Source organism: Kogia breviceps, chromosome 6 (assembly GCF_026419965.1).
Source record: "Kogia breviceps isolate mKogBre1 chromosome 6, mKogBre1 haplotype 1, whole genome shotgun sequence".
Lineage (NCBI taxonomy): Eukaryota > Metazoa > Chordata > Mammalia > Artiodactyla > Physeteridae > Kogia > Kogia breviceps.
In genome coordinates this window covers 117980960-117996551 of record NC_081315.1, presented here as the reverse complement: position 1 = coordinate 117996551, position 15592 = coordinate 117980960, and the positions used below count along the sequence as shown (strand labels likewise).

Here is a 15592-nt window from a genome sequence, read left to right as displayed (position 1 = left end):
GTGAGAAGCCCGCATACCGCAAAAAAAAAAATCTTTCCAAACCCAGTATGATAGACAACCACTGCATTAAGAATTGGGAAAACTGAGTTCTGTTTTCATCCTGCCTTTTACATAAAATCACTTTATCCTTTTGACTTCAGTTTCTATGAAATAAAAGTGTTGAAGTAGACATTCTTTGAGATCCCTCTTAAAAAAAAAATTATGGTTCTATACAGAATCAAATGTTTGTTGTAAATTCCTCTAAATTTATACCTCTAAAGATTCTCAAACCTTAATACCTGCTTATGATATGTTAATGGAGATTCAAACTGACTTATGGAGAAAACAATTAGTGTCTAGGGTACAGGAAGTTGCCCTGTTCTTCATCTAGATCCAATGTTATTTTTCTTTTTTTTGTATTTTTCTACTACCTCTTACCTGTTCTTCTGTGTGTTCTTATTATCATCAACATCACCATCATCACAATTATATATATATGTATATATCTTTTTCATTAATCAGTAAGCTTTTGAGGATAAAACATGTATCCCATTCACATCTATAGTCCCAATAGCACTTAACCTGGTGCCTTTTACAACAGAGGGGTGCTACGAACATCTAGAATACATGCACAAAAACCTGTGATCATGAAACCTGAAACTTAACTCCTTTATTTGGTTTCTCCTTGAATTTCCAGTCAACCTCAGAGTTAGAACTCAAATAGATGGTCAGTATTCTTTCCACTATACCATACTGATGACGGTTTTAATGATACTTATTAACAATATACATTACTATTCAATGATGAACATAGGCAGGAAAGCAATCACTATTCATCTCTGAATGGCTGTGCTGAAGATGTGACCTGAATTCAGACACTAAACACTTAAAAGGTCATTTTAGGAAGAGGCAAAACATAGAGGATTGAGGGCTGTATTTTGTTTAATCTCCTTAATCTTCTGCTGTTCTTTAGCTTCAAATTAGGCTGAAGCTAGCACTCAGAATGCTGCTGCTGACCTCAGATAACACCCCTCCCAGAGCCCAGCAGTGGATCCTAATTACCTTTGAGACCAAATTAAAGCTCCTTAATCATGGAGTTTAATGTCCACCACCAACTGCGCCTTCAATAACTGCCCAACTCGCAAGCTCTCGTGAGCTTTGCGATAGCCAAGCAAACTACAGATTTTACCCTGGTGCACTTCTGAAACAACACACGTGGGTTTCCCGAGCCTGCTTCTCTCCACTGATCACACCTTTCTCTCTACCTCAAATTCAGTGTCAGACTCACCTCATCAACAAAGCCTTTCTAGTCTCTTCCATTGGAACCCATTCACTTGAATCATTCTTCTAACTAAATATTTAGCACCCCCAATAGTTAAAAATTTGAATAACATTTTATAAAGCATTTACATTATCACATGTAACTTTTATAACAAGCCCTTGAGCTATGCAGAGTAATTATTGTCTTCCATTTTACAGATTAGGAAATAGTATCTTAAGGATCACATATAGGTAATAAGGGGTAGGAGTGGGACTCGAGCTCAAGTCTTCAATGACAGACCTCATCTCTTTAATGTATATAATATGTGTGTATGTGTATATGTATATACATATACTTATGTATATATATATAATTATGGGCTTTTATAGAAATATTTATATTATTAATATAATATATTAATATATACCATTATATACTGATATATAATAAAGTTAACATATTAATATGTTATGCTATATATTTTATGTATAATAAAATATATAAATTATATATACAATATATTTTTCTATAAGTGTCTATGATTTTTATCTATTGTCTTTTTCATTAGTGAGTTCCCTGAATAAATGACTCCCTCACCTTCCCCAAAAAACTTCCCAAACTGTATAATATAGAAGTTTATTTTTCTTTGTTAATAGAAAATAAGAAGGAAGAAATGAGAATGGTTATTCTGTGCTATTGGAATTCCTAATTATAGTAAAAAAAAAAAAAAAAAAAATCACTTAGCCAGAACTTAGCCACTTGGTATCCTTATCCATCTAAACCTAAGAATCAGAAAGTAAACAAATCGGGACTTCCCTGGCGTCCAGTGATTAAGAGATCTCCTTCCAATGCAGGGGGTGTGGGTTTGATCCTGGTCAGGGAGCTAAGATCCCACATGCATCAGTGGCCAAAAAACCAACACATAAAACAGAAGCAATACTGTAACAAATTCAATAAAGATTTTTTTAAATGGACCACTTAAAAAAAAATCTTAAAAACAAAAAGAAAGTAAACAAATCGACAGTCTCAGCAGTTAAAAAATAAATGCCTTTTACTCTCAGATGCACCCCTCAGGCCCACTCAGTCTTTCCTTATTTCAGACCTATTTCTGAGGAGCTTGGCCAGTCCACAGCATGAAGATGCAAAGACAAGGTGTGGAGGCTCCGTTCCCATTGCTACCACCCCCACCCGCAGTGCATTCCGCACTAGCAGGAGTGGCTACATGATCCCGATGTTCTTTCTTGCTGAGCCCAGACACAGCCTCAGCCCAGCATTCTAGACCACTAAGGGTTAGTTACTGGTCATCTTTCCCACAACTAGAAGCCTTATCTCAGAGCTCCTCCTGGAGAAAGACAGCATAATCTGAGTGTGAAAATGATAATAACTGCAATGAATAAAAACATCTCAAATATTTTTTACATCCTTGAATCTATAAAGATGCTTTTTTTAAAAAGAAGGTCACCTCTGGAGGATACACTAACCCTTTATTCTGAAAACAGATAAGTTAAGGGAAAGATTAAATCAAGCATTTAATTTACCTTTCCTATAAAAGATGCTCCCCAGGGAAATCATAGAGCTGATGTGGAAAAGTTATTCAACTAATAAGCAGTGATAGAATTAGAATGTCATTACTTCAAACCTCTAATGAAAAAATGCCTCTAAGCAATGACAATTAATAGCCTGTAAAGCCATTACACAAAAGGCTGATAGGAAACTCTATAACAGACAGACCAGGCTGGCAACACCTGAACCACTGATGAATCTTGAACATCACAAAAAGAATGGAGACCCAGCCACTACGTGCCCTCTGGCGTGGTCACTAGGAAGCATATGGTACCACCTGCAGTACCACCTATAAAGTACTCTTACAAAAAATCTGAATCTGATAAGGCTTCTAAGCTAAAACGACCAGTGTACAGGAAAAACAGAATCATGTTAAATGACACCATGGGGATAGAATCTGAAACATCCAGAATGTGGGAAATTCTAAGGGGCAAATGATCTGGGTTCCTCAACAAATGAATGGCAGGAAAAAGTCTCAGAAAATAAAGAGGCCACAGCCAGGCATATGGAAACCAGCAAGAAGCAAGAGACAACAGCAAGAAAGATAGAAAATTGATAAAGAGCCATTCCAAGTATTTAAAAGGCACTTCACATGGCAGCCATTTGGTGTCAGGGCAAACCTGCATTAAAAACCCAGCTTTGCCTCAAATCAGTGCTATTCTTGACCCAATGACGTGTATCTTTGTAAATGTGACCCTCATCATTAAGAAAATGTCAGTAACTATAAATATGTTAGGAAGTACAGAAATCCATAATTTGCTAAGATTTCTGTAATAAATAACAGAGCTTTGGGTGTTTGAACTGATCATTTAAACTATATGAAAACAGAATATAAGTGTAGATGAGGATATGGAGAAATTGGACTCCTTGTGTACTGTTGGTGTAAATGTAAAATAGTACAGCTGCTGTGGAAAACAGCATAATGGGCCATCAAAAAATTAAAAGTAAAATTACCGTATGATCCAACAATTCACTTCTGAGTATACGTTCAAAAGAATTAAAAGCAGCATCTCAGAAAGATATTTGCAGACCCATGTTTGTAGGAGCATTATTCCCAATAGCTAAAACATGGAAGCAACCCAAGTGTTTATCAAAGGATAAACAGATAAGCAAAATGTGATATATACATGCAGTGGGATATTATTCAGCCTTAAAAAGAAAAGAAGTTCTGACACATGCTACAAAACAGATATATCTGAGAAGGTACGAGACGGCTCCTGGGACGGTGCCAGGCATGAATGCAGTGTGGCTTTTGATGGCTTCTGGTGGACAGGTCTTAAAGCACAAGCTTAATGCTGTATCCATGGGCAAATGGGCACTATTTAGGAAGTTAAGCACTATGTAGGCACTAAGCTGAAAATTGAAGGGGTGGACTTGAATCCTTGACCTGTCTGGGCCAACTTTTTGATCCTGGGTACACGTTTTTATCCATGGATGGCTTGCTTGGGGTGCAAATTTTGGAGATCTTTTATATAAAGGTGTCAAGAGAGGTACTGGTTACAACGCAGGGAGCAAGAAGTTTTAAGTTTGGCAAATGTGTTACCCTGAAGACTTCAAGGGCATTTATGACAGTAGTCATGCATCTTAACAGTTGACAGGCAGCTGGATGGATGGATGCTCATGGGATAGGAGAGGAAACAACTTTCCGTTTTTTTAAAAGCCTATTTTATTTATTGGTCATGCTGCACAGCATGTAGGATCTTAGTTCCCCCACCAGGGATTGAACCCATGCCCCCTGCAGTGGAAGCACAGAGCCCTAACCACTGGACCACCAGGGAATTCTCCAACTTTGAATTTTAATAAATATTTATGAACCAAAAAAAAAAAAAGATATATCTTGAGGACATTATGCTGAGTGAAGTAAACCAGTCATAAAAAGAAGAATATTGTATGATTACATTTATATGAGGTCCTTAGAGTAGTAGTCAAAATCACAGCGACAGAAAGGAGAATGGTGGTTGCCAGGGGCTGAGGAGAGGCAGAAATGGGGAGTTCTCATTTAATGGGTGTAGAGTTTCAGTTTTACAAGATGATAAGATTTATGGAGATTAATGGTGGTGATGGTTGCACAAGAACTGTGAATGTACTTAATGCCACCTAACTGTACACTTAAAAATAGCTAAGATGGGGGCTTCCCTGGTGGCACAGTAGTTGAGAGTCCGCCTGCCGATGCAGGGGACACGGGTTCGTGCCCCGGTCCGGGAGGATCCCACGTGCCGCGGAGCGGCTGGGCCCGTGAGCCGTGGCCGCTGAGCCATGGCCGCTGAGCCTGCACGTCCGGAGCCTGCGCTCCGCAACGGGAGAGGCCACAGCAGTGAGAGGCCCGCGTACCGCAAAAAAAAAAAAAAAAATAGCTAAGATGATAAATTTTATGTTATGTGTACTTTAACACAATATTTACATTTTAAGAAAAAAATATGTGAAAAAAATATTCATATATCTAGGATGATTCTTTTCCAGAGGTATCAAAAAAACCAAGGTTTTACAGTAGAAACCCCAGCAATGACATAATCAAAGTGAATTACAGTCCCACCTGGGCAGTTTTAGCTACACTAGTCACTTCCATAAGCAGGTACATTTTTAGGTGGAGACAGTTCTCCTTCAGGAACTCTCAGAATTAAAGAAATTCAGCAACATTTTTCTGCATGAAATGAATACAAAGTATTTTAAACAGTGTTGATGACAGATGTGCTTCATTTTCCAAAGAAGATGCTTTTGAAATTCTCTTATGAGCTTAAAACTGGAATCTACATTTTAAAGAATCACAGAAGAAAGCAAAATTATTTGCACGTTTTACAAAAGAACATCTGTGAGCAGTAAAACTATAGTTGCAAATTCTCTACATGTTGAGCTTGAAATAATGCCATTAACACTGTATACAAAGAAGTTCCCACACTGGCTCTGAGATTCATATACAGTCTGCCCTTTGTATCCATGAGTTCCACATTTGCATATTCAACCAACTGTGGATCAAAAATATTCTTTAAAAAAATTCCAGAAAGTTTCAAAAAACAAAATTTGAATTTGCCTTGTGCCAGAGACTGTTTACATAGTATTTACAGCTATTTACATAGTATTTATGTTGTGTTAGGGATGATAAGTAATCTAGAGATGATTTAAAGTATAAAGGAGGACGTTACATAACTACTTTATAAGGGACTAGTGCATCCTCGGATTTTGGTATTGGCCAGAGTCCGAACAAGTCCCCGTGGATACTGAGGGACAACTCTAACGGTATAGGTGTCAGGGCAGCCAGGAGAACACTGTTGCCTAATAAGTTTAATCATGAAAACAAAAATGTGAGATCAAGTCTGTGTCTCTTTTCAGAGAGCCAGAGGAGGAGAGAGAGAGAGAGAGAGAGAGAGTGTGTGTGTGTGTGTGTGTGTGTGTGAGAGAGAGAGAGAGAGAGAGACAGAGAGAGAGAGAGACAGAGACAGAGAGATTGATTTTCTGAGTCCCTGAAGTGGAAAAAAAATTTTAAAGAGAAAAAAAATGAGGTTTGGACCCCATAATCTGTGCAAACTGAAGCTTTTAACCACCAGCAGGCCATGGATAGACAAGAATATGCCAAATGACAAGTTATCCCAAAACAATTAAGGCAAACCTAAGATAGGAAACTATAGACAATGGTGAGAGGGTAGCTGGGGAGGCAGCATGGTGTCAGTCTGCCTGGGTTCAAATCTCAGGTCTACCCCAGTGTGACCTTGAACAAGCAACTGTGACGTCTCTGAACCTCAGCTTTGTAATCTATAAAATGGTACTAATAATCACACCTAATTTGTAGGGCTGTTGTGGAGATTAAATGAGATAATGTAGGAGAAGTCCAGACCAGATCATTCTGCACCCAGTCACCGGTCATGACTATTATTTCTAAGAGCAATACAACCTGTGCCATTTTTCTGTTTCCTACGCAGCAGCCCATGTGACTCCCAAATCTATTACTTCTAGCCCAGACCTTTTTCCTGAAACCTAGACCACTTAATGAAAAGAAAGAAGAAAAAGACTGAAGCATGAAAGAGTCTAAAAGACTCTGAAAAAGACTCTCACTAGAGTTAAGCTGCAAAGATCTGCTGCAGAGAAAACTGATTTAAAACACCGGGATTTATTCATAACTATACAAAAGGGAGCAGGCTCGCTGAAGACTGTCTGGCCAAGGGCAGGGGCTTGCAACATGGAAGAACGGGCAACACGCATTCGATTGTTAAATATCTTTAGAACTTGTTCCTCGCGGTATTATTTAGCAGGGAGAGGGTACCAAAGGGTGTTTTTCTCACTCTGTTGTTTTTCCAACTCTGGTTTATTACATGTCCTCTAGGCACTGGGTACAATGGAGAGCTGTAGTCTGTGTCCTCATAGGACAAAGGAAGTTGAGGAAGACAGACGATTACCGCAACTCATGATAAGTGCCCTGTGACGGGGGAAATCTGCTATTTTCTGCAAATAGCTACTGAGGCTCTGAGTGAGGAGGTCAGGGAAAGTGTTCCTGAAAGAAGTGATATTGGAGCTGTTTCTCAGAGGATGAAGAGTAAGCCACTGCCGAGAATTAGAAAGAGTGCTGCCAGGGAGTTCCCTGGTGGCCTTGTGGTTAGGATTCAGGGCTTTCACTGCCATGACCCAGGTTCAATCCCTGGTCGGGGAACTGAGAGCCGCAAGCCATGCAGCCAAAAAAAAAAAAAAAAAAAAAAAAAAGAGTGTTCCAGAACATGCCGAAAGGCTGGAGGAGAGAGCAAGCATGCCTCCCTGGAGGAAATCAAATCTCTGAGGATGGCTGCAGCCCAGACTTTAATGCAGAAAATGGTGAGAGTGGAAGCTGAGAAATGAACGGGGTACCCCGTGAACCAGTTAGATAAAAAGACTGGGTTTTATTATTGGCAATTGAGAGTTGACAACTGATTCTAACCCAGGAACGACATGATTGGGTTCTTCATTTTGAAGGGTTATACCCCCTGCAGCATGGAAAAGGGAGGTGGGGGACATGAATTAAGTGGACACCAGGGATGGAGGGCTCTGAGAGGGGACCAAGTGGTTAGATGGTAGGTAGTAGAATTGTCAGGAGCTGGAGATTGATTTCATGGAGTTGGAGTGAGAAAGAGGGAGGAAAGGGCAACTCCTAGATTTCTGCCTGTCGAGATGGAGGTAAAATGCTACTCACCAAAGTAGGGACACTGGAGGGAGAGGACCTGGGGAGAAGGGAGGGGAAAGTGAGTGGGTCAGTTATTTCCTTTGCTCCTGAAGCACTTGCAAGAAATCCAAGTAGAAATGCTCAGAAGGCAGGTAAACATGTGGGCCTTGAGAAGGAAACTTGTGCTGAGCCTGAGTGTATATATCTGACGTGGTCCCAGCAGGACCCTGATCTGGGAGGAAGCAGACAGCAAGAGGAGGCACCAGAGTGACTACTCTCAGGAAATAGGTCAAAATCATCAGAAAACCAGGCTGATGCTGAAACCGTGGCTCTGCTACCTCAACTTGGGCTCATCAATCTGCTGCATAGAACTCCTCTATAACCAGCCAATCCTAATGGACAAGCCCTGGACAAACAAGGATTTGTTTAAACTGATACATTAGTCTTCCTTGTGCAGCTCTGCGGCTTTGCCTTTGTAAGCCCCACCCTTGCCCTTGGCCTTCAACAGGGCTGCTCCCTTTTGTATATTATGAATAAATCTCCAATGTTTGAAATCACTTCTTTCTGCAGCTTAGCTCTCACTATGCCTCAGGTTCCCCCACCCCCTTCATTTGTCTATATCTCAAGAAAGAGGTCTGGACTAAAAATAATATATTCAGGAGACAAACAGCCTACTGCATAGGAAATAAAATAGAAAAATGTCACAGGTTATACCGCCCTTAGAGATTAACGGTGCACATAACCATCTGAGTGGTTCTGAGATATCACTTGAGAAAAAAACAACCTGCTTAACTGGAGGGACAATTGCATATCTTCATCTAACATATACAATCAAGGGCTTCACAACCTTAAATCTCAGGTGAAGACCTTCTGTTGTACATGGCACTAAATCAATTTAAACCTATTTGATGATAGCCAAAGTAACAGCGCTCTTGAAATCAAAAAGTCCTTTGCACTTGGACCTCATATGAAGCCCATCCTTTGATCAATAACTAAAGCCAGTATCTCCAGTGCCAACTACCTTCTAGATTCCAGGTTTGCCTGTAACTCTGCAGCTGGCACCGTCTTTCCAATCAAATTCTATTATTTGCCACATTGTTCTATAGCGCATCATTGTAGATTTTCTCCTGAAATTCATGCTTTCAATGTCCTATTTGAACTCCCCATCAGAGGTCAAGTAATAGTGAAGGACTCTGAAGAGCTAACCTGTTTATGGTAGAAAGAACACTAAACTGACGGGATTTTTTTCCAGAATCCATCATTTACAAGGTGTGTAATCCTGGAAAAGTCACTCTATTTCTCTAGGCTTCATAATTTTCAATTATGAAATGAGTACAATAATTGAGGACCTTTCTGTCTCACAATGTTGCTGTGACAAACCCATATGATAATGCCCAAGAAAATACTTTGGAAATTATGAGGTTACATATAAATGTAAGATAGTGATGATGGTGATGATGATATCTCTAACTACTATGAATGAGACCAATAATTATTTATTCATAGTATTATAGTTGTTGGTTCTAATTTTATTGGGAGTCATCACCACTTGGACAATAAGTTGTATTTGAGCTTGAGTCAAAATTTCCCATGTAAGGTAACTAACTGGCAGTATATCAGATTCACTGCCTTTATGTGTGGAATATGGTCACCATCTATTTTATAGTCTTGCTACTTGGTTGTTGTTCTTTAATGTTGTGCTCAAGCCACAGTTGAATTGTTTACCACAACTCTTGCTTTTTACATTCAAATAAGTGAATTTTTGAAAAAATAACTTGCCTGAACAAATGCTTCATCTCTAAGAATTTGTCTTTGCAGTTTCTCATCTCTTGCATTGAAAGTATAGTCATTACACAAATTATAGTTTCTATCTAAGTTTTTTAAAGAAATAGATTAAAAGCATTTGTACTATTAGTTACCTGCCTGAGGATATAAGAAATAACAATGTCAATTCCCTCTAGATTCTAACCTCCCTTTGACAATCTCACTCCTGTTCTCTGTTCAGCCCCTACAGCTCTCTTCAGGAGCTATGTCAAGGGCAGGTACAAACCCATTTATACACTAATTGTGGGAGGGATTCATTGTCTAGACCATGTCCCACATTATTACCAAATCCTAGTAGCATCCAACAGGTAGAAAGAAAACAAACAATTCCATCTTTATTTCGGAAACTCACAAGGCTAGTTGCAGATGAAATTAAATATATTTTAAAGCCCTCTTGAAATAAAATGTTTACATAAAGGCAGATGTTAGTGTAATATAATCTATGTGGTATATAAGCCATATCAAGACAGCCTACCTAAAAAAAGATTATATGTGAAGGAATTTGTATGCCTGTTAGCATAACCGACGTCATCTTGGGCCCTTACAGTTTCTCCTGTCCTCTGCTGACCCTACCCAGGACTGTGCTGTGCAGTGAATCACTTCTGTCATCAAGGGCTTTGTAGGTAATAATCATAAGGACCAGGTAGCCTCTATACTCTTTGAGTCCCCAAACAATGATGAAAACCTTCCCTGACATATTCCTGGCACCCATGAGTCTAGTGACCCATTCATAAACACTGTTTCCAAGCACGTACCCCCATACCCCAGGTTAACTATAAAATTGTCCCAGTGGCCCCTCGGCAGTGCAGAGTACAGCTGTGAATGCTTCCAGATCATTGTCTGCCCAATTCCAATCCCACCCTGTAAGTTCCTCTACAATAATTCAATCCACTGATTATACGGAGCTGCCTGCCTCATTTTTCAGTCTTAAGTTGCTTCCTCAGTTCAATGGGCACTTTTCGTTCCTTTCGTCCTTCAACAGAATTCAGAGAAGACTACATTTGAAGGTAGCACTTTGGGACTATGACTAGATTCAGTTAATCCATTTATTTTACTAATTCTTTATAAATAAATAAATAACCACTGAATATAGGGTGGTTTACATCAATCTGTCCATCCATCCATCTGTCAGATATGGTCCCTGCATGCATGGCATTTATAATCAAGTGGGAGAGAAAATCAAAAAGAAAGCAAAGTGGTATGTAATTCCACGTTTGATGAGTTCAGTGAATATCTATCTAGAGAAGGATAGGAGGTGAAGGGGCCTAACTTTGCTCGGATGACCGGAGAAGGCCTACCTGAGGACATGAGAGTTAAGCTCAGAACTGAAGAGAAGTCTAGGCAGAGAGAAGAGTGACTGAAAAAACCCAAAGGTATGAAGGAGCTGGGCATGTCCAAAGAACTACAGGAAGACTTGTGTTAGAGTCCAGTGAGGGGAGGAGGAAAAGATGCTGGATCAAATTGGTCAAATATTGATAGGCCTGGTTAAATGTTAAATTTCGACCTAAATGCAAAAGAAAGCTTTTGAAAGATTTTAAGCAGGGGGGTTAACAGATCAGATTTACTATTTAAAGGCAAGAGGAGAAAACAGAAAGATTGATTAAGTAGCTGCTACAATAGGCCAGACAAGATATGCTGGCTGTTTGGACTATGGTGGTGGCAGCGGGGAGTGGACTTTTGAGATGTATTTAGGAGGTAGAATGGAAAGGATTTGGTGGTACATTGGAAATTGAGGGTGAGGCAGTGGGAGAAATCAAGGATGACTCCTAAGTGTCTATCTTGAGCAAGCAGGCAGGTGGGGACTATGCCAGACCCTGTTTGAGGTCAAAGATGACTCACCAGGTGCCCAAGGATCACCCTCTGCCTTGGGCTGTACGAGTGGATGAACTACTTTAATTCCACCAGGTGGTACAAATGATGGACTGAGGTTAATTTTAACCATATTCTTCCCAGTGTGCTTGTTAGCTATCCAAATTGTCTTCTTTTGCCATGTTGAATAGAAAATACGATCACCAAAAAGGGACATCGCAAAAAAATTGTGCCTAAAAACAACAGGAAAAACACATAAAGAATGGCAGAACATTTCTTCTGGGCTTATAAAAGTTTCCCTTCATTTCAATTTATTGTCTGAATTTTAATCACCTACTTTTTCAATTGTTTCTCATTTAGGGTTAGAAACAGATATTAAGTTTACATTTTTCTTTATGTAGCCATAATCTGAATTAAAAGGATACGATTTTTAGCTCCAGATCCATTCTCATTCTTTTGCCTCTCAGCACATAAGTGTGGTGAAAATAAAATAGGGAAGAAAACAGGAACAGGATAAGAGTGGACTTCAGGTTGTGTCGATTTTGCACACCTAATTGCTGCCTCTTGCCACAAGCTGGAGTCAGTTGCTGGCAAGATAGCAAATCAAACGAAAGACAGATGCTTCACAAAACACATGACCTAGTAATTCCAAAAAGAATAACTATAACCAGCATGTGAAAATTTATTATATGCCAAATATTCTATTATTTTTATTTGTGTTTCTTTGCTTAATCTTCACAATAATCCCAAGAAATACGTCCTATTATCATCCCCACTGTATGGCTCTCAGCATAACTGATGCCATCTTAGGCCCGTACGATTCCTCCTATCCTTCCGCTGACCCTACCCAGGACTGTACTGTGCAGTAAATAACTTCTCTGTTGTCAAGGGCTTTGTAAATAATAGATATTGTTTAATAATCATTAGGATCGGGTGGCCTCTATGCTCTCTTAATCTCCATAAAATGATGAAGACCTTCACTGCCGTATTTCCGGCACCCACAAGACTTAGGAATAAATCTTGACTTCCTGTTTCCAAGCACATACCCTAGGTTAACTGTAAAATTGTCTCACTGGGCCCTTGGGAGTGTGGAGTGCAGCTACAAATGCTCTGGATCGCTTCCTACCCAATACCACCCTCTGAAAAAGTTACCCTATAATATACTGATCCATTGCTTATAAGGAGCTGCCTGCCTTGTTCTTCAGTTTCAAAATACCATTTCAGTTCAGTGGGCACTTTTTGTTCCCTCCCTACTCCAACATCCACATTAAAGGAAACAGGATGAGAGAAGTCGTGTAACCTGCCCAAGTCACTCACCTAATAAATAGTAAATCTGGGACTTGAGCTCAAGTTTTTGGACTCCAAAATCTGTACTAAACCACTACACCAGTTTAGCTGACAAAAGTAAAATTCATTTATCACACACACTTCAAATGGCAATTGTGTTATTTTATACCAAAAGTAAAACTTACTGTGTGCGATATTTGCTAAAATGGACAGAACCTCCATCGTAATCACAGGAACAAATACGAGAATTGCTTCTTTCTCTATGGTACTGAATCCAAAAGAGCCGTTTATCAAACACATCCAATGACACAGCTGTTATTTTTTCTGATGTCTCTAACAGAAGCTTCACTTCCACACCACCGAGATCTGCTCTGTGAAGGCTGCCCGCCACCTCTGAAGACCAAAACATAAACCTGAGGGCAAACACATCACGTAGACACATAATTGAATGTAAGGTCACTGAAATGGCTGACTTCTCTCAGTTTTTCAGTAATCCCCGGATGTCTGCACAGGACGAGTTTGACTATTTTGAATGAAAATTCAAGTCAACAAATATCTATTGCCCTGTTATGGCAATTCCATGTGATTTCAAGTTAGAAGGAGAATTACGCTTCTCTAGCAGGAAGCCATGGTATAGTCAAGAGTGCTACTGGTAGAGCAAGCCTGCCTTAGTTCAACCCCAGGCAAACGCCCTATTGAAAATGGTGTTTGTGCATTGTAAAAGAGAGTCTTGGTCTCAATCAGGAGGTCTCTTTAAGTCAAAATGTTATGATTCCATGAATTTCAGATTTTGAAATGTATTTCAATGTCCAAAACCAGCAGAATTTACCTTTCTACTGGATCAACTGCTATATTTGCAGGATATTTTAAGGCGCTTAAGAGAACACGGGAATTGTTTCCTTTCATATCTGTTACTGTAATGATTCCTTCCTGTTGATTTGACCAAATAAGTTCTTCATTGATCCAATTTATTGCCATTCCTGAAACATTTTTCTCTATCTCGCATATTTTCTGTAAAATCAAATTTTAAAATTGTTATTAATATTTCCCCATTCACAACAAAATTGTTTTTATTGTTATGTATCAAAGTTTATTCTTTTAAGTTCTTGTCATTTTTGTGCATTCCCAAAATTTAAATGATAAACTAGTCATAGATACCATGCCATTATTCAGATGCAGCAATATTCATCCTCCCATGTGAATATTTCTGGGCACAGTATTTATATCACAGCTTTGAGATGAAAATTTATTCTATATTTATTGAAATTAGGCAATCTGCCATAAAGTATTAATAATTTCAACTATAGTATCAGTGGAATTTCCATGCTACCTTAAGGTTAGTTTATTCAATTCCATTTGCTAACGGAACTTTCCAGGTTCTCACCTGAACCCAATTCCAAGCTTTGCTAAATTCTGGCAAGATTCCCTTGGAGTTTGTGCATAGGGGCATGAAGTAGATTAATTTCTTCTGGCCTCTCTTCCTCCCTTTATAAAGGGACCTTCCAGGTCCCTCCCTTTCTAAAAGTCCTCAGTGCCTTCAGGCTCTGTCCCCAGGATCTGAATAGCAGGGCTTTTCTTTATGCTCTCTCGTGATAAAAACAACTTAACCAAACCTCAGTTATCTCCTAGTTCCAGCATGTGCGGGTAAACCGGTCCTCCAGGTGCGTGGAGGGTGAGAGATTGGAGGAAGCCCTGATCTGTACCATGGCAGATTTCTGTGGTGGAAATATTCCCACAATCACTGATTTTCAGCTACCAATGTGAAATCGGCAAACACAGAGTTGGGCAGAAGTCAGTCTCAGGAGCCTGTGCTATTCCTACACCCCACACAAAGTAATCTAGCCAATCCATTTAACTAATTGCTAATATATTAGTTCACCCCGGTAAATTGTTTGCCTTTTAATGGTGGTCCTTTTTAAACAGTGTTTTAACCCAAAGCAGGGACTAATACTAGTGGATTTTAGGCTTCAGGCCAATCCTTTTCTAATGACTTGCCACAAATTCCACAACTATTTAATGCTTTTTCCTGTTCTCTGACAGGAAAACCTCCAAATTCTTAAACTCAAGATTTTGAAACTAGTCTACAGATGGCTGGAGAGTAATGAGTAGCCATCTTTGTTAAAAGTGAGATTAGTAAGTATTAGAGATGTGATAAAACAGATTAGTGCCTAATTGAAGGCTTTAAGAATAATTGGAGGGAGAAAGTTGTGTTTGAAAAAAAAAAACCCAAAAACAAACAGCAGGCACTTTGTGTTGGGAATAAATGCTTAAGGTTTCTCTGGCCACTTGCTCTCTGTAATCCATCTCCCAGGAGAGACCATTCCTGCTGGGACTCATTTAAGGGTTCTACTAATTAAGAAGAAAGATAAAAGATCTTTTATATGTGATTGAAGCAAAATATTTTATATCTATCACCTGCTTTATTATTTTTTTTCCAGAGTGTGAACACCTTGAGGATAAAAAGAAAAGATTTTCTTCCTAAATATTAGGTGCAAAAACCCATGACAGAGATTTTAAACAGATGAGACAGGGTTTCTCAGCCTCAGCACGATTGACATTGGGGGCCTGGTAATTCTTTGTTGTGGGGGACTATCCTACATATTGTAGGATGATTAGCAGCATCCCTGGCCTCTAGCACATCTTCTCTTCTCCCCAGTGCAGTTGTGAAAATCAAAAATATTTCTTGACATTGCCAAATGTCCCCTGAGGGGCAACATTGCCACCAGCTGAGAACCACTGGAGTAGAA

General features: G+C 39.3%; 1 protein-coding gene across 1 annotated transcript in view; it reads right to left on the bottom strand.

The window, feature by feature from the left end:
• EGF (epidermal growth factor) overlaps window positions 1–15592 on the bottom strand; it is a 92373-nt gene that overhangs the window by 53886 nt on the left and 22895 nt on the right. The window contains exons 3-5 of the mRNA XM_059066164.2: window positions 13675–13856; window positions 13031–13258; window positions 11589–11791 (exon numbers count right to left, since the gene is read on the bottom strand). Coding sequence (XP_058922147.1) covers window positions 11589–11791; window positions 13031–13258; window positions 13675–13856 — 613 coding nt within the window. The remainder of the gene's footprint in view (window positions 1–11588; window positions 11792–13030; window positions 13259–13674; window positions 13857–15592) is intronic.